This window comes from Rhinopithecus bieti, unplaced genomic scaffold (assembly GCF_001698545.2).
Source record: "Rhinopithecus bieti isolate Rb0 unplaced genomic scaffold, ASM169854v2 scaffold_18295, whole genome shotgun sequence".
In the NCBI taxonomy this organism is placed as follows: domain Eukaryota; kingdom Metazoa; phylum Chordata; class Mammalia; order Primates; family Cercopithecidae; genus Rhinopithecus; species Rhinopithecus bieti.
Window position 1 is genome coordinate 228,487 of NW_016809135.1, and position 26,181 is coordinate 254,667.

The 26,181-nt window shown below is 45.4% G+C and overlaps 1 protein-coding gene across 1 annotated transcript in view; it reads left to right on the top strand.

Annotated features, from left to right (window-relative positions):
- MYO5B (myosin VB) overlaps positions 1–26,181 on the top strand; it is a 284,042-nt gene that overhangs the window by 103,780 nt on the left and 154,081 nt on the right. Inside the window, 5 exon segments of the mRNA XM_017888643.1 lie at positions 4,735–4,878; positions 6,633–6,714; positions 12,306–12,413; positions 16,839–16,948; positions 22,766–23,031. Coding sequence (XP_017744132.1) covers positions 4,735–4,878; positions 6,633–6,714; positions 12,306–12,413; positions 16,839–16,948; positions 22,766–23,031 — 710 coding nt within the window.

Below are 26,181 nucleotides of genomic sequence, written 5' to 3' on the forward strand. Positions count from 1 at the left end.
GGAAAGAAAAAAAAAAAAAAACAAAAAAAAAAAAAAAAAAAAAAGGAGGGAAGAAAAGGAGGCTAGAGTAAAGCCAGCAAAAATAATAACTAAGACCAGATATGTTATTTTCAGGATTTGCTGGGGTTTTTTTTTGTTTGTTTTTGTTTTTTTTTTTCAAAAGACAGGACCTTGCTTTGTCACCCAGGCTGAAGTGCAATGGCATGAACATGATCACTGCAGCTTCTTCCTCCTGGGCTCCAGTGATCCTCCTACCTCAGCCTCCAGAGTAGCTGGGACTGCTAGACATGCACCACGATGCCCAGCTAACGTTTGTTTTTTTTGTAGAGACAGGGTCTTGCCACATTGCCCAGGCTGGTCTCAAACTCCTGGGCTCAAGCGATCCACCCACGTTGGTGTTTCTAAGTGCTGGCTTACCGGCACCTGGCTAAGGGTTCATACTTTTTAGGGCAAAGAAGAAAGCCAGACACTGTCAACCGATTTTTATAAGAATCTGCCCCCAACACACCTTACCAATATTATCTCCTGTGTTCTTTCATGTATCAACATACTTTAGCCACTTCAAACTTGTTGATTTTGTAGCATAACCCTGTCCCTTTGTCCACACTATATTTATAGAATGTCTTCTTTTTTCCCACTGTCAGAATTCTGCTCACTTTAAGATCCACTTCAATTTTCCACTTCTTAGAGCTTTTCGCGTACTGGGGCATGGTTGTTTTTGCTCCTTATCTGTGTTTTCATACTGTTTGATACCTCTTTATTGTGCAATCCAATTACATTGAAATTATTTCAGTCCATTTTTATTTCACTGTGTGTTTCTGTATGCATCAAAAAGATTGTTATACCATATGTACTTGGTATCATAGTCCATCAATCATTTTTCAACTTTTCACTAATCCATGAGCTATGTTCTAGTTTATTATTTTTAACAGCTTTACAGCATCTGATTATATGAATATACCACATTTTATTTATGTTTTTCCTACTGGTGAACATCTGGTTTGTATTTCTTTTTTATTATTAAATATAGTCTGAATGGAACATTCTTGCCCACTTGAATTATGTGAGAATTTCTCTAGGTAACACCTAGAAATAGAATTGCTGATTTGTTAGGTGCATGCATGTTCAGTTTTACTAGATATACCCGATTTTCCTTCAGAATGGTTGTTCCAGTACTTTTAGATCTATCATATCACTTTGCAAAGTAGCCTAGGAAAGTAAGGAGGGCCAATCTTTTGGCAATGATCTTTAGACCTCGGGCGAAGTTTTCCTAAGCTATCACAAGGAATGATCTCCAATATAGTAAAAGGTCTTATTGCTATTTTAGAAATTAAGAAATTTAGAAAAATTAAAATTTTGAAATTGAAACTTATTTGTTGAAATGAGCTTCTCCTTTAGAATTTTCCACCAACTGACCTTTGCTGATTACATCTGTATGACATTGTTTAACATGTGCCTTTGTCCACTTTATTTCCTGTAAAGGAATAATAAAATTTAGAGGCTTCTTTAGTTTTTGTTTTGTTTTGGTTTGGTTTGCTTTTTTAATAGGAATCCTTAAGGTGTGGTACTTGGGCTTGCATTAGGAGGCACAGAAAATCTGGCTGTGTTTTTGTGATGTGAGCAGCTGTTAATTATGCCTAGATCTATTCATCAGCAGTTACAAAATGCTGTGATACTCTCATTCTGTTACTCCTGCTGCATATATTAGCTGGAATAAATCTATGCCGAGAAACATCCCCTCACCAACTACTTAATTGCCCTGAGATAGAGTTTACACTGGAAAGTAGATGTTTAATGCTTTATTTACTAGGTTTCATAGTAATGAGTTGGTTTTCTAGCATCTTCTGAGAGGCTTCTCCCTGCTTTTACATAAAAAGATATGTGAGGATTAATATCTTTCTTTATCCTTTGATTTGATTTGGCTATTTGAGCTGTGAGAAGTTGCCTGCATGTGTGGTGACTTCCTGTCTGGTGGTGAGTGGTTTGGAGGAGACAGAGTCTGGAGGAGTGCTGTAATGCCGTGTAGGTAGAAAGAACACAGACTTTGGACTCAGGTATATCTGAATTTCTCTCTTGGGGTTGTCACTTCCTAGCATGTGACCTCGAGCACATGACTTGACCTTGCTAAACCTAAGTTTTCCCATAAGTGTGATGAAAGTTAGTAATGCCTATCTTATAGGGTTCTTGGCAGCATTAAATGTTTAGATTTTAAGGGGCCCAGCCTAGGGCCCGGCTTATGTCGAAGGTCTGGGAAATGCTTTTTACCAACATTTTAGGAAATATAGCCTCCTTTTCCATTTTCCAAGTAGAAATTGGCTTACTGAAGTCTGGCAGTCTGCCATTGTCCTGTGAGGCCTTGAAGCCTGAGACTCTTTTTGTGGAAGGAAAGTGGATACACTGAGGCCTCTGCTGAGATGACAAGGTTGGTGAGTGCCACGAGCGTGAGTCCCCATCCCTTTGGTTGAAGCTGATGACATAAACTCCTCTGATTAAGTGTCTGAGAGTTACATCAGGCTGGCCAGGCTCTAGCCTTGCCCTGACCTTGGACACGTTCCAAACACTACGATGCCTTTCGGAGCAATCCAACATACCAAGGTTGTACTTTCTCCCCCTACACTTCCTTCCAGGAGTATATGCTGTGTCTGTGATGTATAGGTTGCTTTATATACTTTAAACGCTAAAGTAAAAGGTGTATATTGTGACTCCAACTGGTGTTTGCAGGACTCTGTTGTGGCAAGTTACCTATGAGGACAAGGAGTCCAATACTTACATTTCACAAGAGAAAAACTGAAACTCAGGTTCATTTACTCTTTTACTTAAATATTTTTGAGTGCTTACCATGTGCTGGGTACTAGAGAACCTGTGCTGAAGCAGGTGTATAATCTTTGCCCTCGTGAACACAGAGAGTTAACTGCATATGGGGTAAGGGGAAAAAGAGGGAAATGCAGGGCCTGGAAAAGTGTATGGCAGGAGGTGCTCCCCTAGCCTTGGGATCAGGGAAGGCCTGCTTGCCTGAAGAAGTGACATAGATGCTGAGACCTGAAGGAAGATGAGTCAGCTAGATGCAGGGAGCTGTGGGGAAAGAGGGAACTGCATAGGGGAAGCTTGGGTGAGGGCAGAGAGAGCATAGGCCTTTGGAGAAGAAAAAGGGAGTTGGGATTGTTAGAAGCTGGGACCAAGGGCAAGAGCAGAGGCAGGGATGGGTCGGGTCCTGCCAAGCACATAAGCCCATGCTGAGGGTTTGAAAGTTTTATCTCAGAGGGCAGTGGAAGCCATTGAAGCATTTTATATAGGGAGTATAATAGTTTTACATTCTGGAGGAATCACCCTGGCACCCTGGCAGTTGAGTGGAGAATTGACAGCAGGTAGAAGATGGGAGTGGGACCAGGCAGACCATTGAGAGTCCATTGAAGTTGTTCAGGAAAGAGGTGACAATGTCGTAGGCTAAGGCTATGGCAGTAGGATAGAAATAGGGACAGTTTGACCCATTTGGAACTTGGCATCCTCTATACTTGGAGGGTGGTGGTGCTGGCCAGTACTGGACTCAGTGGCTTTCTTGGTGCAGAGCTGGGCCTAGATTTCTGTGAGTGGGTGGTTGTATAACTCAGTGCCTCCCTCTACTCATCTCAGTAACAGGAACAGTTGTTCAGTAACAAGACTCAATGGCATGTTTTCAGGAGCATTAGTTATAGGTCAACTTTGTGACCTTTTGCTTTTCACTCTTCTACCAGCCTTGTCAATAATAGATGGCCGCTGGGCATCGTGGTTTTGGGATGTCAGGAGACACTAATAGTTCTTCCACTCGGATTGGGCTTGGCAGGACTTGAGGGATAGGTTGGGATTTGGGCTTTTCTTTCAACTTCTTTGTGCCTCAAATTTTCTAGACCCCTGAGAAGTTACAGCAGATGTTTTTCAAGTGTTTCATCCACCTAAAAATGTAAGCATGTCAAAGGGATTAAATATTAATGTATTCTTTACCAATGCATTGACAACATGGTGTTTTATAGAAAGCAAATCTTCACATGATAAAATTAGTCCCATAGTCACTCATTTAAAAAAATTATCATCTAAGTATAATAGTAATAAAATTAAATTAAATTAAAAAAATTATCATCTAGTGTTTTGAACTGTAACCCTGATGCTGCAGAAGAAATACCAAGAGGGATGATGGCTTCCTGAGGTGGGAAGGAGGGTGTCAATTTGTGGCCTGTTGCTAGGAAGGTATTTATCAGTTGGGAGTGACATTTGACTGCCTGCTCATGTAGAACTAATCAAAGTGTGTTAAGCACAGGAAGGTTTGTTTTTTCCAGAAAGTTCAGAGTTAGTAGGCACTGGCATTGTTTTAGTGGCTCAAGAATGTCACAGCTAAGGTCTCTGTGATTCTTTAGGCCTTTTCCTCATGGTTCCAAGATAACTGCTATAGCTGGTGCCATCACATGTGCATTCCAGGGAAGAAAGGAGGAGGAAGAAGAGGGACAGTGGGATGCACCTTCCATTGCACCTGGGTAGTCCCCTTTGAAGAGCCTACCAATGAACTCATTACTCTCATTGGCCATCCTCTGGAAAAAGAAGAGTTTTAAGTTTTGTTTTGTTTTAGCTCAGCTCATTGTCATCCCAAGAACAGAGGGTTTCTGTAAGTAAGGAAGAGAAAGGGGACACATGGTGCCACAAACATACAAGCCTGAAATCAAGGAAGCCCTTTCTTTCATACCTTTGTCTGTCTGGTCTGTGTAGGCCATCGGAAATGCTAAGACCACCCGCAATGACAACAGCAGCCGTTTTGGCAAGTACATCCAGATTGGCTTTGACAAAAGGTACCACATCATCGGAGCCAACATGAGGACCTACCTCTTGGAGAAGTCCAGAGTGGTCTTCCAGGTGAGTGGGAGGACTTGAGCCCTTTTGTGTTGTTCTCGTGGACAATTACCTCACTTCTGCTCCCTGCCCCACTCCCTGGGCCCAAAGAGAATCTCATTTTGTGAGCCTGGAATTGAATGTACTTGTTCTTATCTTTTATCAGGAAGTGTTCATTCAGATGATATAGGGATTAGATCTCAAAAACCTTTATACAGTACTGTTTTTACATTCAGTCAACAAACATTGAATGCCTGTTATGTGTTACCCTGTCCTAGACACCAAAGATACAGTAAAGGACAAGACAGACCTTTTCCTCATGGATTTTAAAGTCTTACCAGGGGAATTTCATAAATACAGAGTCTGAGTTTTAGGTTTCCTGAGAACTTCCTTATTTAGTAGATTTAAAAAAATAGATTATACTTGGCTACCTACTTTCTTTTCTTTTCAAATAAGTGGATGTCCCACTTTTTTTGTTTTTAATTATACTTTAAGTTCTGGGATACAAGTGCAGAATGTACAGGTTTGTTACATAGGTATACACGTGCCGTGGTGGTTTGCTGCACCCATCAACCCGTTATCTACATTAGGTATTTCTCCTAATGCTATCCCTCCCCTAACCCCCCACCCCACGACAGGCCCTGGTGTGTGATGTTCCCCTCTCTATATCCATGTGTTCTCATTGTTCAATTCCCAGATGTCCCACTTTTCACCTAACTTGATTTTTCACTGCTGTTTGGTTACCTTTAATTTCCTCCTGCCAGCTACTCTTTGCCTCTTTGTAATCCTTTTCCTCCTCCACCCTGACTTTGGTGGGGTTTGTGCAACTCATAACGCTGACAAAAGTCCTCCATCTCCCTTTGCCCTCCTATTACTGAACCAAGATGATGGTTCAGGTCCTGGTTTGAGTCTGTGGCAGACTCTTGCCTTGGGTTAAATGGCTTCCTGGTCCTCATGTTTTAGCTGCCTTTAAGGAGACCTCAGAATCGCCTCGCTGTTTGTTTCTTGGTGACATCTCCATGCTGATGCTTAGCAAACATCTAATGAATTTTTTAACCAGCTCCCTATGCTTTTGCCTGTGTTTTCTCTGCACCTCACAGGTTGGCTTGATAATCCTGCCATCCTGCTTTACACCACAGGCAAGGAAGCAGCCTTGCTGGGTTGGGTATGGGTCCTATGTGTTGCTCATGGCTTTTTCCTGGACACCCTTGGAGCTTCCTTCTTCCTTAGCTCTCTTTGCTCAGGCCTCCTGAATCCCCACCCCCACGCCCACACTACCAGTGTAAGGCCAGTCCAGCTGCAGGTGTTCCCCCGACATCCTGCCTCACTTACTGGCCTTTCATGTCTGCCCAGCCTGACCTGATGGGCAAGTGCAGCTTCCACTTGTCTCTGAGCCTCCCAGAGGAGAATGGGAGCTCACAGAAGGGAACTGACAATTTATGGGACATCAGCCAAGCAGCACAGAAGACTGAATAGGTATTTGTTGATTGACTCACCATTTGTGAAGAGCAATGATGTCCTATATAGAAGGAAAAAAGAAAATATATACATGTTTTTGCATAAGTCAAGAGGTATAAATCCTCAGGTTGGACGAAGGCCCCATAAAAGTGAATAGAAAGTCGGGAAGTGGGAATGAAGGTGGCAGAGGTGTGGAGGAAAACACTGGGAAGAGTGGGGGGCTCAGCCTCCACCACCTGGAGCACCCTGGGATTACAGTAGCAGAGGGAACGATCTTAGAGGTCACTGCCCTAAAACTGCTTCACTTCTTCCTCCTCCAGGCAGATGATGAGCGGAATTACCACATCTTTTACCAGCTCTGTGCTGCTGCCGGTCTTCCAGAATTTAAAGAGCTTGCGCTAAGTAAGTCAACAGGTGCATGCCTATCTTCAGGGGTGGGCTACGGCTCCAGCGGGTGCACAGCTGGGGGCTCTGCTCAAAGCCCTCCGTCATGGGTTCTTGTCTCAGCTCTGCCTCTTATGTGGCCATAACCCCTAGGCCTCTCTAAATTTCACTGCCCAGTTAGTAAAAGAGGGTTAATTGTACCCAGTCCACCTTGCACAGAAAGTGTATGAGAGGATAAGAGGCAGGGGTGGAACAATGTTTTGCATGGCATGGTTATTCTTTTCATGCTTTATTATTTTGAAAGATACGTTTACACTTCAAGCATCATAGGAGATGTGGCCCAGCCATAAGAATCTAGATATAAAAGTAATATGCATCATATAATCATAACCAGCCTGTTTTAACTCATGGTTAAGGATTGAGGCAAAGAGAAAGGGGTAAGGATAAAGCAGGGATAAAGTGGGGGTGGCTCTAGAGCCATATGGATGCAGTAGAGCATGGCCACAGAGGAAAAGAGGGGGCTTTGGCACGTGAGACTCTGGACTGCCAGGCCGTCTGATCTCTCCTGGACTGGCATGGAAGCTTCTAGCACATCCTCACTGGAGGGAGAGAGATGGAGCAACCCAAAGTGCCCCTCCACAGAGGCCGAGGGGATAAGGCATCTCGTCATCATCCCCATCACATGAGCACCACCCTTTGTTTCCACTCCTGCTGCTTCCTGAGGGGTGTTAGCAAGTTTCATTTGCTTTGAGGCTGTTGATGTGGAGCCAGCGGAGCAGTGAGCAGGCTTTAGTTCCTGACTCCATACCACAGAGCAGCTCTGCTTGGGTCTGGAGACTTTTGCCCTTCTCTGTATGGGGCCTTATGGGGTGACAATTGATTTTTGCTGCTGAGTCTTCAGGCACGTGTGTGTGAAGAGGGCAAGCCTCGGGTCCAGCTGCGTCTTGGCATCTGCCACACTTCCTGTCCCTGTCCTGCTGTCTGTGTTTTGGGGGCATGTGGGGAGGTCTAATACTAGCAGATGGTATGAAGATCTGGGTGTCTAAACAGGGTAGTTGGTCTTTGTGCAGCTGTGCAAGAAACAGACTTCTGAGGCTTGGCTGTCGCTGATCCAAGTCCTGGCCGTCGTGAGGGTCCAGCACCAGACCCACCTGAGTTCCCAGTAGCTGAAATCCATCAAGTGGTTTCAGCACAAGTCTGCCCTCATAACTCTTACTTGCTTATGAATCCCTGTATCTTCAATGCTTGTACCATGCAACTTAGCAATAATTCTTTCATTTGTTCATCAAACTCTCTTCAGGCCATGTTAGGCCCCAGGAATGCAGCATTGAGCAAAACAGTTTTGGGTCCTACCCTGCTTAGCTTGTCAATTATATGATACAGAGTGCTAAGGGCTGTGCTGAAGGAAGCAGAGGAGGGCTGGGAGGCTCCCCCTGGGAAGTAATATTTAAATTGGGACCTCAGGGAGAAAACTCTGGCTGACGTCCATTGCTAGTTTTGTCCTATTCTCTAGCTGGTCAGTGCTTGCAAGTCTGATTTTCCCAGGAACATGATAAATATGATAAAATCCTTGAGGACAAGAAGTGTGTGTTCCCTGCTATGCAGAACAGGTGCTGAGCACTCTTTGCACACTGTCCTGAGCTGGAGCCTGTGGCTCTGAAGGCAGCTGTCAGTCTCATGCAGCCAGGTATGCATCCACATTAGGGGCCACTGCGATTCTCCTCTTTCCTTCCCAGAGCAGAACATAGGCCTCGCAGGGCTTTTCAGGGCCAACTTGCAGGAGATGAATTTTTTTCCCCTCAGGTCAGTTTTATAGAAAATTAACAAATACTGGCAAGACCCATCTGGATGATTTGGATCACTTGTCCCAATTATAATTCTAAGGTAATGGGGAAAAAATCCTCCTAAATTTCTTTTTCAGTTACATGAGTCATATTGAGGTTAAACGTGATTTCCCCTTATTCCCTGCCTCTGCAAGGTGCATGGGTCCTCCAGGCTGCAGTGCTTGAAAGCTACCCAATTTGATCAGTTTTTTTTTCCCCACTCTTTCACTTTCATGTGCCCTCTGAGAATATTTTGGAGTGAAACAAGAGCCTTTGATGAGTGCTTGTTTTCTGGTGTCAGGCTATCCTTGGCCTCGTGGGTGGATTGGCTGTGGGCCCTGAAGCTTGGCATTTAGGTTCACCGATAACCCTGGTTGAGTAGCTGAAAACAGCAAACACATGGACTAGCCAAGGGCTCTAAGTGAATATTTGGACCTGCTTCGTATCCTTCTTCTCTTCTTACCCCAAAACATGCAGATCAAATGCACACAAGTCTCTGTAAGACCCTTGGCTTGGCGTAAATTTTGTGCATTTGTCTGACAATGGAGGGTGCAGATTTGCATCCAGTTGTCCGCATTCTTCTTCTGCCCCATTGTTGGTGGGCTATTGCATTTAAAATGACCTCAAGAGATTTTTTTTTTTTAAGTTCAATGAATAATTTGTTAAGGTGTGAATAAATGACGGTAAAAACCATACAGGCCAAAGTCAATACCCTGGAATAACCTCCTGGCCCTTTTGTGAAGTAGCTGCCCCCTACCTTCCACTCACCGCTTATTTCCTCCCCATCTCTATGTTCCATATACACCAATTTCTGGTGGTACATCCAGTTGTAATGGGCCCATTTTCCCTTAAATACAGCCTTTAGGGGATAAGAAGTAAATTCCTTTTCTTCTTTTTCATTTCCATGGTTGTGTGGATAGTTTTATAAACAACCTCTCTGGCCTTGCATAGGTCAGAGCATAGCCTCCCCAGGTGATGTGCAAGCCCATGACTATGGCCTTGGTGCTCCGGTGCTCTAATCACTGGGTTCACGTTCTTCTCTGTTCTGTTGACTGCCTGATCCAGTCTCTGCCTATTGAACTAGTTAATGGGAGGTTTGTGGTACATTTCTCCTTGGGAATTCTTGGTAAAGAGGGAGCCCTAAACTGGAGGATGAGAGAAGTTGCTTTGGGAAGGGATAGTCTGTGTTCAGCTTTATGGGCCTGAAAGGAGGGCTGAGATCCAGGAAGGCCAAGCAGGTGGGGGAAGACTGAGTCCTGTTTGGATGTATCTTATTAAGAGGGTCTAGAGAGTGATGTGACTGGGTTGATTGCAGACCTTAATGCATATGGAAAGATGATCATTTTGATTGGTTTCACATCATTTAGTAGAAAATGCTGTAACTGACCCAGGTGGCCCCTGCAGTGACAAGCCTCAGCCTGAGGAAGTTGCCAGCTGGGCCTGAGTTTGGGAACTGGGCCTGAGTTTGGGAACTGGGACGTGGGAAGGTGGGGTGTCTGATTCATAGCAACATCAGGCAGTAGGGCCTTGGCTGTTGACAATGAAAGGTTTTGGAAAGATGCTGAAAATGCCTTCCCTCCAATATGGAAGTCTAGTCTCCTCCTTTGGAGTCTCAGGTGACTCTTTCTGATATGTTTGGCTGACACTTGATGATGAGTTAGTTTGTATTTGTGGCAAAATCATGAGATGCTATAGATAAATTGTCACTTTTTTTACAATAGGGTAATCAAATAATGAACTCCCAGGCCTGACCAAACTGGGTGACCCTGGGAACCCCTTAAACCCCAGGTTACTCAGTTTGCCTTTCTGAAAAATGGGAGTAAATAATATAGACAGTCTTCTTCAGGTGGACACTAAAAATAATCAAATGAGATACTTTGAAAGGTGCGTGTAAAGGGAAAAAATAGTTGGCACTTTTATTAAGCCTTTGAAGCTGTTGTATTGCTCTGTGCTGGTGCTTTCTGCGTGCTTAGGTAAGAAAGAGCTAAAGTGCTATCTTCTGCAAAGATCGAATGTGGTTTTCCTCATTAAAATGTGCTGCTGCTGAGGCTGTGAGTGAGCTGGAGTCCTTCCTCTCTCTGTTCAAGTACCTTGGCCACTGGTCCTCAGAATTTGTTACCCCTCCAGGAAATCTTCACTCATAGAGTACAACTGATGTTCTGATTATTTGTGCCTGTGGGTAGGGTCACCTGGTGGTTATAGTTCAGGTTGTGTAGTCAGACTGGGGTCTAGGGTTGAGTTCTCTCTCTCCTTGGCTGGGCCTGGTCATGTATGCATAATGGACTGGAGGAATGGGCAAAGCTCAGTATGGCTTGGAGCATAGGATGCAAAGCGGGAAATGGGAAGAGGTGAGGGAGGAGACGTAGGCAGAGACCATTGAAGGCATGGACAGAGGGAAGAGCTGATGCATGATAATAAGGAAACTGGCGTATCTGGAACATAGAGATGGGGAAGGAATAAGCCATGAGTCTGGAGGTATGTGGTGGCCACTTCACAAAAGGGCCAGTGGCTGTCCTAGGGTATTGACCTTGGCTTTGTGAGCAGTGGGACCTCTCAAAGGGCTTTTTAAGCAGATAGGGGTGGTATGACCAGACCTACTAGCATTTTGGGGTGGATTTAAAGGGATGGGTGCAGAAGCAGAGAGACTGGAGTAGTGTCTTTTTCAACAGTTCTGACAATGGAGCTGAAGGGCAATGGCAATCAGGATGGGGAAAGGAAAGAGACTTCAGAAATTCTTGGGATCAGATTGGAAGGACAGGTGTTGAAGGAGTAGTGGGAGCTGCGGTGAAGCTGCACCTCAGCACCTTTGACTGATGTGTTTCAGCCCTGCATGCTCAGGTCCAGGGAAAAGAATTTAGGGTTTTCAGGGAAGAGGGAAATCAGCCAGTGTCTCCTTTTGACATCCTGTCAAAACCAAACGTTATACACTTAGAACATGAAGTGCCAGGCAGGATAGTACCAGGCAGGATCACCACACAAGATACTGTATCTTGTGAAAGATTTAAGTAGTTTTTAAGGGTAACTTTGATTACATGCAATTGTGGCCTTAAATGCTCACTTATAAGCCCTGCTTCCTCCTAAGAGCTAATTCTGCCGTCCTCTCTGTAGGGCAGATACTACCCAGGGCTTGTTGCATTTGTGTCCTCTTCTAAGCTTGGCTCTGAATTTTAAGACACCATCTGGGCCCCTCCTTACCAGCTGTCCCCTAGGCTGTTCCCAGAGACCTGACTGAAGAATAATTAAGCTGGGGGATGAGAGCAAACATGTAAGGGTATCAACCTGCATTTGTGCATGTACCCAGAGAGTTCAGGTGTGCCCAACTTTGTAAAACAAATGAACAAAAAAACTGGCACCTCGGGCACATATCCTCATTTGTCAAATGAGCTTGTCAGACTGAGATTATGTAAGTCATGGAAGTCTGTTTCTAGGATGGGAATACATTTTACTTTTATCAGATCTTTTTAAAAACAACGAATCTGTGATGAATGCTATTAAATGGAACTGTCTGTGACGTATATGCCTTTTGTGTTAACATATGTTTCCCATGCCAATTTTACATAAAGACAGCAGCAAATTTCTGTCAGTGTCCTATAATTTTCTTGTACTATTCAGTTTTCTCTCCCATTTGCCATTGTGGATAAAGACTATTTTAAAGAGTTTCACATCCAGCTGGGCCTAACATTTGGTCTGGGATAGCATGCTAACAGAATAGAATCTTCATGTGTCATGATCTGTGGGATGAAGTGTCCTCCAGTGCCTCATGCCTTATTTCCTTGCCCCCAACAGCAAGCGCGGAGGACTTTTTCTATACATCACAGGGAGGAGACACTTCCATCGAGGGTGTGGACGATGCTGAGGACTTTGAGAAGACTCGACAAGCCTTCACACTCCTTGGTAAGGAGCTTCTGAGTTGGGGAAGCAGGCCCCGAGGGCTGATGGCACGGAGGGTAGAATGCAAGGTGATGTCCCACTGTGCTTGCCAGCAACCTGCAGGAGCTACTGGGAGATGCCTTCTTGCCCCTGGTGAATGTCATCTTACTCTCTTACCCATCCCAACCCTCAGGCTCTAGAACTTAAAATTTGGAGCTTCATGGCCTTTTTAAAAAATAATGTTATGAGAGTCCCTCTCCCAGGCACTGTACAGTATTGCTTTCCACTCGTGCAGGCTGTTGGAACCAATGGAGGCAAAGCAAGTGTAGCCATGTCTTCTCATGCTGTGGTCTGGGTTCAGTGTGCTCTAGCAGGAAGAACACAGCGTTGCACCCACCCAGTGCACCTGTGCACCACAGCATGAAATCAGAGTTGGAAGCAGGCTGTGAAGGTCTGGCAGCTGCATCACACATACAGTGTTAATTCTGTCAGCTCTGTTTCCATATAGAGCTTTAGCATTGGAATCCTTCAAACAAGTTCTCTGTCCTTCAGGGGCAGAAGGGGACAGTAGGACTGGAGGAAATTGCCATGCTCCCCTGCCACTTTTGGGGGAGAAGCGGTAAAGTAGAAGGTAAGCCTTTCTCAGTTGGGAGTTTGAAGTGTTAAATTCCTGGGACCTGCAGCCAGAAAAAGGAAAGCTCGAGAAGTCAGTCTGAAACCCCAAGTGGCGCGGGATGGCGCTTGTGTCTTCCCCAGCCCCTTCTCTGAAAGAGATATAACGTTTGGCTTCTGAGCCATATGACTAACTCAGAGCAGCATGTTAGGTTCTTTGGAGGTCAGGGAAGTTCTAGCCAATGTCCAAATAAAACATGGCCAAACAGGGCACACTGTAACCTCTCTATGGGGAGGCAACCAGACCCTTACTTCCCATGCTCCCAGAGCCAGTCAGTTCTCTGGGAAACTGGTACATAGGTAGGGTTTGTCTTTTGTACCCATGAACTATCAGACACAAACCACACTGGTTATTCCAAAGTAGGAAAATTAATATAAACAATTGTTAACTACAGCAGTAGCAGGTGATTGACTACAAAAAGGATAAATGAGGATTTTATAGAAGGTCCAGAAGTAGCAGGTGCAAAAGAACAGCTACTACCCCTGGGGTGGTGGTGGAGGGGAGGGGTGAGAATAGCCAATAAAGATAGGAGAGGCCTCCACCCCAGCGGAGCTTTAGTTCACTTTGAAGAGGATGTGATGAAGAAACTTGCCCATAGGATGCAGGCCAGAACTGGTTTCTACAAGCAGGCTGCAGGTGCCCCAAGGTATGGGGTGCCAGAACTGCTCAGAAGCCACTGCTGGTGGGGAGATAGGCCTGAGGACAAAGAGCTGGAGCTCATCTGGAGGTTTCTGGACTCCCTGATAAATCATGATAACTATGGAGGACCAGAACCAGAAAAGGAATTGTCTTCCTGTGCTGTTGCCTTTCAAATCGCTGAAATGCCTTCTATTGAGCAACCTTGACATTCTACTAGTAGGCAAAGGAGAAATGTTTACAGGGTCCAGTTCCAGTTTGATAGAGCAAAGAAGAGATGCTTTGAAGCTGAGAGATAAGTTGATAACTGGCATCCCTGACTTTCCCAGCACTACGTGCCTATCTTAGTCTCCAGAGTTGGGGAGCAAGTTTGGAGCAGAATTGACAGTGTGCAGGATACATTCTTCTCTGAATTTACAGGAGAAAGGAGAAGGCCTCTGGCAGCTGCCCTTGTAGTGCTGGTGTGGTCAGTGGGCACAAGCTGATATAAGGAGAGGATTGCTCGCTCCAAGGCTCTAAGGAGACTGGATACTTTAAAGCTCAAAGCAAATTGCTTTTGTAAAGCTAATTATTGTAATAAGACTTTCTTCTCTATTCTTTTTTTTTTTTTTTTGGAGACAGAGTCTTGCTCTGTTGCCCAGGCTGGAGTGCAGTGGCACGATCTCGGCTCACTGCAAGCTCCGCCTCCCGGGTTTACGGCATTCTCCTGCCTCAGCCTCCCGAGTAGCTGGTACTACAGGCACCCGCCACCACGCCTGGCTAGTTTTTGTATTTTTTTAGTAGAGACGGGGTTTCACCGTGTTCGCCAGGATGGTCTCAATCTCCTGACCTCGTGATCTGCCCGTCTTCTCTATTCTTTAATAAACATGTCCCTTTTTTCATTGCAGGGATTAGCAAACTTAAAGGACAAGATAGTAAATTTTTTAGGTTTTTGGGCCATACAGTTTGTTGCAATGCACTCAACTCCACTGTTTTGTGAAAGTAGCAATAGACAGAATGTAAGAGAGTGGGCAGGACTGTGTCCTGATAGAACTTTAGTTATGAAAACAGGCTGTGAGCCATAGTTTGCCAACCCGTTTTACTCCTTAGGTTTGATTGATTGATTTTTGTCTTTTAGATTTTTTGCTTCCCATAGTGTGAGGTACCACTTGTTCAAAGAATCCCACAGCGTGAAATAATTTTCTCATCAGTGTAGTGCGAGGATCCTAACAATTATTAGGATTCAGTATTCATTTTGTATCTACCACTTACATTCCTACCATGACAGGGGGGTTAGGCCTTTGGAAATTGACAGATCACTGGTTCTCAAGAGTAAACGAGGTAGGCCAGGTGCAGTGGCTCATGCCTGTAATCCCAACACCTTGGGGGGCCGAAACAGGAGGATTCCTTGAACCCAGGAGTTCTGGGCAACATGGAAAACCGTGACTCTACAAAAAATAAAAATAAAACAAATTAGCTGGCCATGTTGGTGCACACCTGTCCCAGCTACTCAAGAGGCTGAGGTGGGAGGATTGCTTGAGCCCAGGAGTTTGAGGCTGCAGTGACCAGTGACTGTACCACTGGACTCCAGCCTGGGCAACAAAGCAAGACCCTGTCTCAAAAAAGTAGATAAATGAAGTAGAAAAGCTACTGTCTAGGGAATATATCCATCTTGTTCTGTGATGGTCCCAGCACCCAGCTCCTGTCTAGTAGCTTCAATGGGACTTGACTTAAGAGCAAGATAATCTAAGCTCAGACAAAATACCCTAGTGCTTTACCACCTACAAAGGTGCATAAGCGTCTAGCTTCCTATCTTGTCCTGAATACCAGCCTCTGGCTTTAACCAGGTGTATTCAGTTATGCTGAACCAAGATGGATGCTTAAATTCTTTGGTGTTTTTTGGGGGGATTTTTAAGCTAACACCACGTATTTGAATAATGCATATATTTTGATAGCTGCAAGTTCTTGCAGGCTGTGTAGCAGCCATTAGTCCAGTCATTCTGCCATTCATGTTTCTGAGCATCTGCTATGTTCCAGGCAGTTCCAGGCCCTGGGGACCTAATGATGAAGCAAGAACAGGGATTCATTATATTATTTACTTTGTTATTCTTTGTATGTTTTGAAATTTTACATAATAAAAACAAAAAAGTAAATATATGATGCTTACATCGTAGTGGCCATCTAACATGAAAGCCTAGAGTTAATTTTCCTTGGGTTGTCCACTTTGTAGATTATCTGGGGAAATGTTTTAATCCTAGCATGACATATCTGTGCCTCCCATTTTCACAGGAGATATTGACTTTTTTTTAGCCTGAATAAAATATTGCCTTAAAAAATAACTGCAGCTGGAAAGAATGGGGACAGCAGCTGTATTTCTTAAACTAAGTGGCAGGTTTACCGGTATTCATTCTATTGTTCTGTAGTCTTTTAAAAATGAGTCTGAATCATTTTGTAAAAATGCCAATGCCTTGCAAGCTAAATACAAATTAAGAGATTATCCATGCCTTTGATGATTCATATAGATAAATAACAAATCTGAATCTGACAACAGGTGATTGCTGCCACAGTGGTTCTGGGGTCAGTGGTACCTGCCTATGACAGTGCATATAGTGTGGCGAACAGCTGCTCCCATCTGGGGATGGCCAGGGGCCAGCTGGCCATCCAGCCCCAGAACAGCAATCCCAAGAGAAGTTTCTCCTCTTCTTCCCTCATTGGCATTGGGGATGTGTGTCACAGATGTTTACAGGATATTATATTGGGGAAAAAAATGATGGCAGATAAATGACCATTCTTATTAAACGCATAAAAACATCCATAAAGTGTTTGGTTGAAATGAAGCCCAAAATGAGCCTGCAGGATTGTTGCCTCTCTTTTACTCTTTGAGAAGTTAAAATGGCAGCATGACCCATCCGGTTTGGTCAGGACAATCATAGTGAGGATATTTTCTTTTTAGTCCGAGGAGCCCCTTTGCCCTCTGAGCTGTTACTGTGAGTGGTAATTACTTGGTGAGGAGCTAGGATCATTTTAGTAGTCATCAGGCCAGAAAGGAAAAATCAAACTTTATTTAAAAAAAAAAAAAAAGTCCTTAGAAAGGGTAAAATGTCCTTTCCATCCGACCATGGATATTGAGTGTCATTCATTCATTTTTTTTTTTTTTCCAGGAGTGAGAGAGTCCCATCAGATAAGCATTTTTAAGATAATTGCTTCTATCTTGCACCTTGGAAGTGTGGAGATTCAGGCTGAGCGTGATGGTGATTCCTGTAGTATATCAGTAAGTTGCACACCAACACTGGAGATAAAATGTATGCAATTTACCCTGTTCTTACAGCTTGATATGACTGAAATGTGTCTTTACAGTTAGAGGACACTCATAGGTTATTTATTCTTAACAGTAATGGTTTCTGTTCACTTGCTGATAATTTTTTCAAAGAGCCAACCCTTTAAAAATCAGCTGCCATCAAGTTTCTGTTGCCGAGGGCAGGGCATGTAGTGGCTATTTGATAAATTCTTTTTGTTGGGTTGACTTCCCAAGTGCCCTGAAGTACACAGAATTCTACATGTTGTCAATCCATTGAGTACTTTCTGAGCGCCAGACTGAGGTCCCCGCTGCAAGGAGATGAAAGGGCACAGGGCACCGTACCTGATGCTTCAAAGGGGCTTATAGTCTAATTGGGTGAACAAGGCAGGTGGCAACCCTTCCCAAGATTCTGACAGCACAAGGTGGGCTGTTAAGTGAGACATCCATGTGAAAGTACGGCAAGCTGTCAGGTGCTCCGTGAAGGCTCACAATGAAGGTTATTTTCCTGATGCCCAGTATAGTACTGATATGTGGTAGATACATGTCTAAGTGGATGGACGGGTGATGGAGTAAGCACCAGGGAAGTGGCACCCACAGCAATTGCTGTGCCCTCTGGAATTTGATGGTGTTGGGAAAAGCTAAAGCTGGTATGCTGACCTTGGATAGGTGAATCTGCAACGGTTCATTTTCTACCTCTTGTGCCTATTTATGGCCAGGTCCTGGGGAGGTGCAAAGTATGATTCTTGCTTCCAGGGACTTGGAATTTAAATAACCAGATACTGGAAAAGTACAAAAGACAACACCACCTGAGGGCGCGTGTCCATGCTGCTCACAAGCTGATGCTTATTCAACTGAGTGGACGTAAATTAACCTCCTTCTGTTTGTCTAGAGTTGGGGGTTATGAGAAGTTCAAACTGGCCCTGTCTTCAGGGAGAGGAAGACCCGAACTGTAGCTGGGATTCAGTAGAGCTCATTGTGTATCGTCCATGGAAGGATACACAATCCATGGGGAATGATCTAGGGTTTGAGAGGGCCCCTGGGCCTGTCGGGCCTGCTGCCATCCCTGGCATGAACTCTGCAGCCTCATGAGAGCCTTGAAGCTCCCCTGTCGGGCCCAGTGGAAAAGGAGGAGGTGTTGGTGCTGGTAGTGTTAGGTGCCCTGGAGCTGTTTTGGATATCTGCTGCTTATGTACCTGTGTGGGTGCTCACCTTAGGGGGAAGGAGGGCGTGGTACAGCGGAGTTGGCAGCAGTGATGCCATGGGAAGGACTGTCATGTGCAGATGAGGACCTGTGGCCCAGGGAGTGGTGGAGGAGCCTCCAGTGCAGGACAAACCCTCCCGTAATCTGAGTCTTTAGGGCCAGTGATGTATTATCCCAATGTCTTTCCCCTGATGAGAAAGGCATAGAGCATCTGTGCCTCCCCATGCACACAGCTCAGTCAGTGTCCTGTGTTCCTTAGGGCAGCTGTATTCTGTGTCAGGGACGGGTGAGATGGGGAACACCTGCACTGACCAATGCCTGGCTGAGGCTGGTAAGATGCAGGAAAGGTGACAGATGTGCCCTGCAGTTTGTGGACCTCCAGCCCAACACCCTGTTCCTCCCCAGGCCCTTCACAGGTCACTTCTTCTTTCATGGGTTCTTACCTCTCCTCTGTGGGGCTGAGCGGTGTGTGTGTGTGTGTGTTGATTACTTGCTGCCTACTTTTCTCCTTTGTGACACTCCAAACTCTGAGAGGGTAGGGTCAGTTCTCACTCTTTATTCTATCACCAGCGTCTACTATGGTGCCCAGCACTCACCAGGCACCCAAGAAGCAGATGGATGGATCACTGAGGTTCTCCAGGCCTCAGAGGTGGCACACAAGAGAGAAAGAGTGGATGGGCAATTCTGAGATCTTAGTGAGGCTGGTGGTTAGCATGAGAACCAGGGCTGGGGAGTCCCTGGGCTCCTACCTGCATTGTAGGGTGAGACCAGCAAAATTAAGGCTTGAGCCTGTAAGTGAAGTGTCTCTGATCTTACGGTTGATCCTCCACACCCAGCCTCCGGAGAATGTTCAGGTGAGAAGGGAAGTGAATGTTTATTAGGACTGTATCTGTTGGGCTCACTGTTGTCCCTCTAGTTACCACTGAGTGTTTATGTGGAGGTGGTATGAGAGTGGGAACATCAGGGCCTCTTAGGAAGGCATGGATGGAGGATGCAGGTGGTAAAGGGGTGGGATGGGGGCAGGAGGGAGGAGGCCTGAGAGGTTGAGGTTTGGATGCTGCCTGGTGTGGCAGCCCTTTCTCTGCTAGGTGGCAGGAAATTCCAGAAGGCATTTGGGTGCAGATTTGTGGTCTAGGCTGGTCTTCCACTGTTTTGCAACCAGAGCTCTACAGATAACTAGTGGACAGCAAGGACTCTAAGTCGAGATAGCCAAGGTTCACATCCTGATTCTTCTTCCTGCATGTGTGACTTAGGGCAAGTGTGCTAACGTCTCTGTTTCCTCTTCTGTAAAGTGTGGATGACCACCTGCCTCAGTGCTGGAGTGAAGATCCCAGAAAGCCCTGTGTGGAAAGGTTTTAGCACAGAGCTCATGGTGAGAGAGTCCTTGTCTAGTATCAGCCTTAGTTATAGCCAGAATGAACCTTAAGAGCTTCCCTCTTGCTGTACAGGGGAGGAAAAAATAAGGCCCAGAGAGGGGAACCTCTTTCTCTGAGGTCAGAATGACAATGGCAAAGGTGGGACAGGGCCCAGGCAGTGTTCAGTCCCCTTCAGTCCTACCAGCCCGGCTTCCTTGGCTGGACTGCAAATCCTTGGGGAGGAGACTGCCCTCTGCTTGCCTGGTGGGCCCCGTTGGTGCCCTCACAGTGCCAGGCACAGAATGTGTGCTTCAGAAATGCATCGTTAAGTAGTTGCTACTGAGAGCCCCACTGATTGTGGTTTATTCCTCGGGCACATAGGATGGGCCTCCTATTGGAAAGGCTGTCTTTCCATAAGCAGTGTGCCTTCTGCTCAGTAGTTTTTATTTTTAATTAAAGCATGAGAATGTGCTCCATGACTGCCAGGGTTACCTTGGAGATGCAACAGCGTTCAATTGCATGGACACCAAAGGCAATTTATCTCTTGAATTTAGCAATATGGGCCCATAAAACTAATCTGCTACCTATGATGTTGGCTATTCTTAATGGATTTAGCATCATTTAATTTTGCCTAAATGTAATTGCACGATGTTAAATCAGTTTCAGTCAGCACCTTTAATCAACAGTCGGAAGAGGGTGAGAAAATCAAGCCCCGCCCCACTGTGGTGGATAAAAGCTGGTCCCCAGGATGGTTCTCAGACAAGTCTCTAACTCATGCTTTCTCCACTGCACTCACAGCACGAGGCCTCAGGGAGGGGAGGGTGCCCATGGGCATGTCTTGGGCAGTCATGGTAGCTGCTGGCAGGCCACTTAAATGTTAGGGAATCCATCTGCAGTGCCGTGCCTAGCAATTAAGAATTTCTTGGAAATAGGTCAGATGAGCAAATTGGACGCTTGCCACCTCTGAACTTGTTGCCTGCCAAGCGGTCCCCAGGCACTTAACTCTACCACATATGGCTTTATGTTTAGGGAAGGGGGAGACAGGTTGGCTTCAGAGAAAAAGGATCTTGGCCAGGAGAAGTAGCCATGGAAACTCTCCGATGAGTGTGAAACGATGGGGGCTTCTCCACACCCACCCAGCCCAAACCAAGCTGATTGTCCTGCCGGGCTGGGGTTAGGAGCTCTGGGCCAGAGGTCAGGAGGCCTCACTCAGCTTCATCTGAGTAATAAGGGACATTGGATTACAATGTAATTTCTTAAGAACATAAGCACTCTTTGATCAAATACTTTCCAAAAATGCTTCTTAAAATATCTATCTCTTGGTGCTACACGGTATATTAAACCAGTTCAGCTGTGTTTAACCTGTTCCTATCCTCTCCTTCTGTTAAGTAAAGCCAATTAATATTCTTTGCAACTACTGTTCCATAAACCGTACATTGGAAAAACACTGGCCTTAGTGATTTTGGATTCTATTATTCTGGCGTTCTATTATTTTATAACTGTTTTGGGTAGATGGATTTTAAATATATGTAGGAGGAAAAAAGTTGCCTGGGGATATGGTGTTAAGGGAGAAATCAAACAGTTATCTGTGTTAATTTTCATTAAGCCCTCATTTAAATCCTGCAAGACAGCCTCATCAGAAAATGAGTCCCACAAGCAATTGAGGGCCATTAAGAGATGGCACATCATGTTCTGAAGGATTCCCTTTCGACCTCAGCATGAATAAGCTCTCCAGCAGGCTTGAGGCTGGGCTACCAGCTTTCCCAGGTGTATTCAGATGAGGGAATGAATAACAGGTGAGAGAATGAATAACAACGATGAGCAGGTTTTCTCATAGTGCCCCGAGTGGGCTGCAAGGATTATCCAAGGAATTTCTACGTTTTGGTGAAAGAAGACAAGACCCTGTGGGAAATGTGGCTCTCCAGTGACTCAAATGTCAGGTGATGTGATTGGTATTTGGGTAAATGAGGGTCAAGACTCACACATAGTCCCTAGAGGCAGCTGGATAGGCAGGAGATACATTGGGCAGGGCAGTGGTAGAAGCCTTGTGCTGGGGGTGGGGCAGGGGCCTGGTTGAGTAGTTGTACCTCTCTGGGGCTCAGCTCAGCTTTTTACCGGTAGGAAAAAAGGCCTAAACTGGGGAAATTGCCGTTTCCTTCCAGCTCTGAGCATGTGTGATGTTATCGGCAGAAGTGTTCCAGGTGATCTTCCCAGGTAACGATGTGGTCCATGGTTTTGCCATGTATCTTAGCTTTCCACGTTGAGGAACTTTGTCTACATTCTTAAAACACTTGCGGTTTTGGGGGGGAAAAAGTTCAGTTTCTGTGATTTTAGCACCACTGAGGCTAAGAAGAAAGCGAGCCTGCTTAAAAGCATAGGACAGTACAGGGTCAGTCCTGGGAGCGACATCGTCCATTGCGTTTCAGCCTGTCTCCTACCCAGCACATCAGAACCACTCACTGGTATCACATACAATTTCAAAAACTCCTCAAGGTGATTCTCACTTAAGCTACCCACCCAGAAGAGCATCATTGATCTGGCCCATCCTGTTACTTTACAGAACGGGGAACTGACTTCTAAGGGAGGGACATGGCTAGTGCCTTTGAAGCCCCCTCCATCTTAGGAGCCTGGGGTTTGTTTCTGAGCATGCAGCTGGTTAGATGGGGTGGCTCAAAGGCAATGCCTGTAAGTGAGGAATTCTAAGAGGGAGGAAGAGAGTTGCTTTCTGGGCTGTGGGTCAAGCACTCCATGCAGACCTCAGCATGTGCAAACTGCATTTGGTGTGAATATGCTTGTTACTCCAAATGGATTGCGTGGTCATAAGCTCTCGATTCTCATTCTGCTCCCTTCACTCAGGGACTCACCTCTTTCCGGTTACGCAGCAGCAGCCTGGCATGGAGGGAGGGGACAAGAAAGATGGAGAATGTTTTGGTTTTTAAAGTCCTGTAATTTGGTCATTAGCAGGTGGAATGATCAGTTTGAGCATTGCTCTCTAATGGGCTCTGTCATCTCCACTTAGGTCTGTGTGTGTGTGTCTGTGTGTGTGTGTCTGTGTGTGTGTGTGAGAGAGAGAGAGACTGCTGGGCTGGCAGCAGGGGATGTGCTGGGATTCTGGAGGGTTGGGAGGCCTTGGTTTTGGCTTGTTTTCCCTCTGGGCAGGAGGGTGGAAGACGCTGGTAGGTGGCAGCTTGTCTCCCACGCTCCTTCTGAACGTATCTCCTCCATCTCCCACAGCCCCAGGATGAACACCTAAGCAACTTCTGCCGACTACTAGGGGTGGAGCACAGTCAGATGGAGCACTGGTTGTGTCATCGCAAGCTGGTCACAACCTCGGAGACCTATGTCAAGACCATGTCCCTGCAGCAGGTGATCAATGCGCGCAACGCCCTGGCCAAGCACATCTATGCCCAGCTGTTCAGCTGGATTGTGGAGCACATCAACAAGGCCCTGCATACTTCCCTCAAGCAGCACTCCTTCATCGGGGTTCTGGACATCTATGGGTAGGCCTGCTGCCTGTCTCATTCTATCTGCTACCTAGGGTGGCTTCCTGCTGGCGCTTTACAGCCAGCGGGGGCCTTGGAGAGCTTCCTGGTGGTTCTCAACTTAGGGCAGTTTAAAATGTGTGGGGCCATTGTTAGTTGACACAATGATGGGGCCTGAGGCCAGGGAGGCTTAGTGGGCTATAAATATAAGGGAATAGTCCCCAAGCAAGAATGGACCTGTCAAAACACCGGGAGTTCCCCAATGAGAAACTCTGTAAGCATCCGTTTTTACACCTGAGAAAGTGAGGCCTGGAGAGGGAAATGACCTGCCCAACGGGATTTTGCAAGTTACTGTGAGAAATGGAACTTAGATTCAAGTACTGTATCTCAGTAATATTTTATTTCCATCTACCATTTGACCTCATTGACTGTAACAGTCAAGGTGGCTATTAATACCATAATTTTGTCCAGTGCTGTGCAGATTTGTGTTTTGTGTGGTCATTCCTGAGGTTTCTCTTCCTTTCAGAATTCCAGCCTGATTGAAAGGACTGTTATTTATAACTTTATTTTTGGCAGGGAGAGCCACCGTGGTGTGGTGAAAGGGTACTTGCCTAGCCATCAGGAGACTATCACCAACCAGCTGAGTGAATCTCCACAGATCACAGCCCGTCTCTGGTCTTTCATTTCTATAGCTTCAAATGAGGTTTTGAGCCACAGTCTCCCTGAGGTTCTTTCTAGGTCCTTGTTTGAAATTAACACGAACTGGGTTGCAACCTACCTCGCACTTCTTTTCTGACCAATGTTCTGTCCTCTTTAAGCTAACAATAGACTAAATCCTCCCGAATCTTTAAATTATAGAAGTCATGGAGTCTTAAAATAGAAATTCAGATCCATAGAAGTGAAGCGTCATAAGAACAGTGACACTCTGGTGCGAACAACTGCTTAGCAGGCTGGAACTCAGCCAATGCTCATCTTGCGATGAGGCTGGAGTAAAGGCCAGTCCCCTGTAGAAGCGGCCACTTCCCCATGCAGAGACAGGCTCTCCTAATTACATTTCTGATGCTGTTGCTTGTCCCTGGGTTTCACATTGAACTATGTTGCATGCTATGAAGAAAGAAGGCAATCTTTGTGATTTCTACCATCACAAAGGCCTCAGGAACATGCTAAAGAGTTGTCTCATGCAGGAGTTAAGTAACATAAGAGGCATCAGAAGAAATTGTGGAAGGGTCTATTTGAGGGTTTCAATGCTTCATGCTGTACAAGTTTCAAGGCTGGAGAGGATATGCTTGCACAGTCAGGAAAGCTTTATGTGGGAGCTAAGATTTGAACTGGATCATTTAAACAGGGGTAGAATATGGAAACTGAGGGAGGCACCTTTGGGAACAGGAGTGCAACCAAGATGTGAGGAAGGAGCAGAGTGTGAAGGCAAACCTCCTTGCTGATAAGGAGCACACAGTGGAGAATCACCAAGAGCGGGAGGTGAGAAGAGGCATCCTCCCCAGGCCTTCAGCTGCATGACCCCCGGCAGGCCCCTTCTTCTCTGGTCCATCGAGTGCCTGCCTTGTGCTAAGCCCTTGTAGTTGCTCTTTGGAGAGCATAGAACAGTGTGTTCTCTGGGAATTTCCAGCCTCATTGTCAATCATTAATTCTGTGTTGTTCTCTCTACTTTGAGTATTTTCAGGTAATTGGATATCCCAAAATACCTTTCAGTATTACCTTCCAAGTAAGAGCTGGGGAAACCCAAGCCGCAGCGTCTGACCCAATTCCCTTAATCCACTTGTAGAAGGATCTAATTTTACTGAGGTTTTGATTTAGGAAGATTAACATGCAGACTCATCAATAGCATGTAAAAATTTTATGATTTCAGTACTACTACTACATAAAATATCATGCCTCAGTTCTGTTGTGTATATATATCATCTTAATAATGCCTTGAATTTAAGTAGTCTGCTTCCTCCCTGCCCTGTGATCTTCCATTGGGTTTTTTGCTATTCTTAGGAGGCCTCCGTGAGCTGGGCTCCTGGGGCTGCTGAGTCCGCAGATGTCAGCCCGGCTTGTGCAAGCTGGGATTTTGTGTTTATATTTGCCATTTAATTTTTGTAATTGTTTGTTTTCTCTAACATCCTGTGACTGCCCAAAGGGGAGAAATAGATCCCACGGATGGCTTGTCTGGTTTGAAAACAATAGTTTTCCACGGGTGGGGTGGCAACCTGGAGGACTTGGTCTCCTATTCCTAGTGCCAACTCCTCACCTGTGTCTCCACCTCAGAGTGGCCTCCAGGCTCCTTTGAGACTGTCTGACAGCTTTTCCATGAGGGCAGGGTCCCGACACAGGGCCATCAGCATAAGGCCATTCTTGGGAATTTTCCTACCCTTTGTGCTGTCTTCCGGACATGCTATGTTGTTTTTTTCTTAATCTTTATTCTTTCTCAGAAGGCAGTTCGCTTTTTTTGGTTATAAAGTTGTCATATTTTAAAAGTGACTTCTTCTTGAGAGAAATAAGTCCCCATGTACGGTTACTCCTCTGTAGCTCAATGCAGTGCTGAGTTCACACTCTCTCAGAGTTAAGGATAACAAGTTAGATACAAGGGAATTCAGAGTGAACAAGCTAGCTGTATGCCTGGGCCATTGGTTGCCAAGAAAGCACTTACATACATGCTCTAAATGTGGAAGTGCATGCTACTCAATGGTCTGATTCACCAAGAAATTGTACAAATGTGGACTGGCCCAGGCTCTCTTTCGGGTAAGAGGGTATGTAATGAACTCTTAAAGAACTCTTAGGAGATTAAAATCAACAATTTAACAGAAGAGCAGGTGGCTTGAGTCTGGAGGTACTTTCTAATCTATTAGATCAGTGACATCATTTCTTAATCTGGGAGAAAACAACACAGAACCCTGGGTGGAGAATTGGGATAGCGTGTGTGAGCTGTTTACTGTCATCTGCCCCTTCCCACTTACAGTGTCTTATCTGCCTTATTTCCCTTGGACTTCACACACCTTCCAGAAACCCAACAAACCTGCCTTTTTGTTTTTTAATGTGGTCATTTCTTGGTTACCTGGAAGTGGGCATCACACTCAGCCCTACTTCTTGCCCTTTCTACTCACCTCCTTCCCAGTTCAAACTCATTCCAGTCGTTAGGCTTTATTCTATTCGTGACTATGAGAAGTG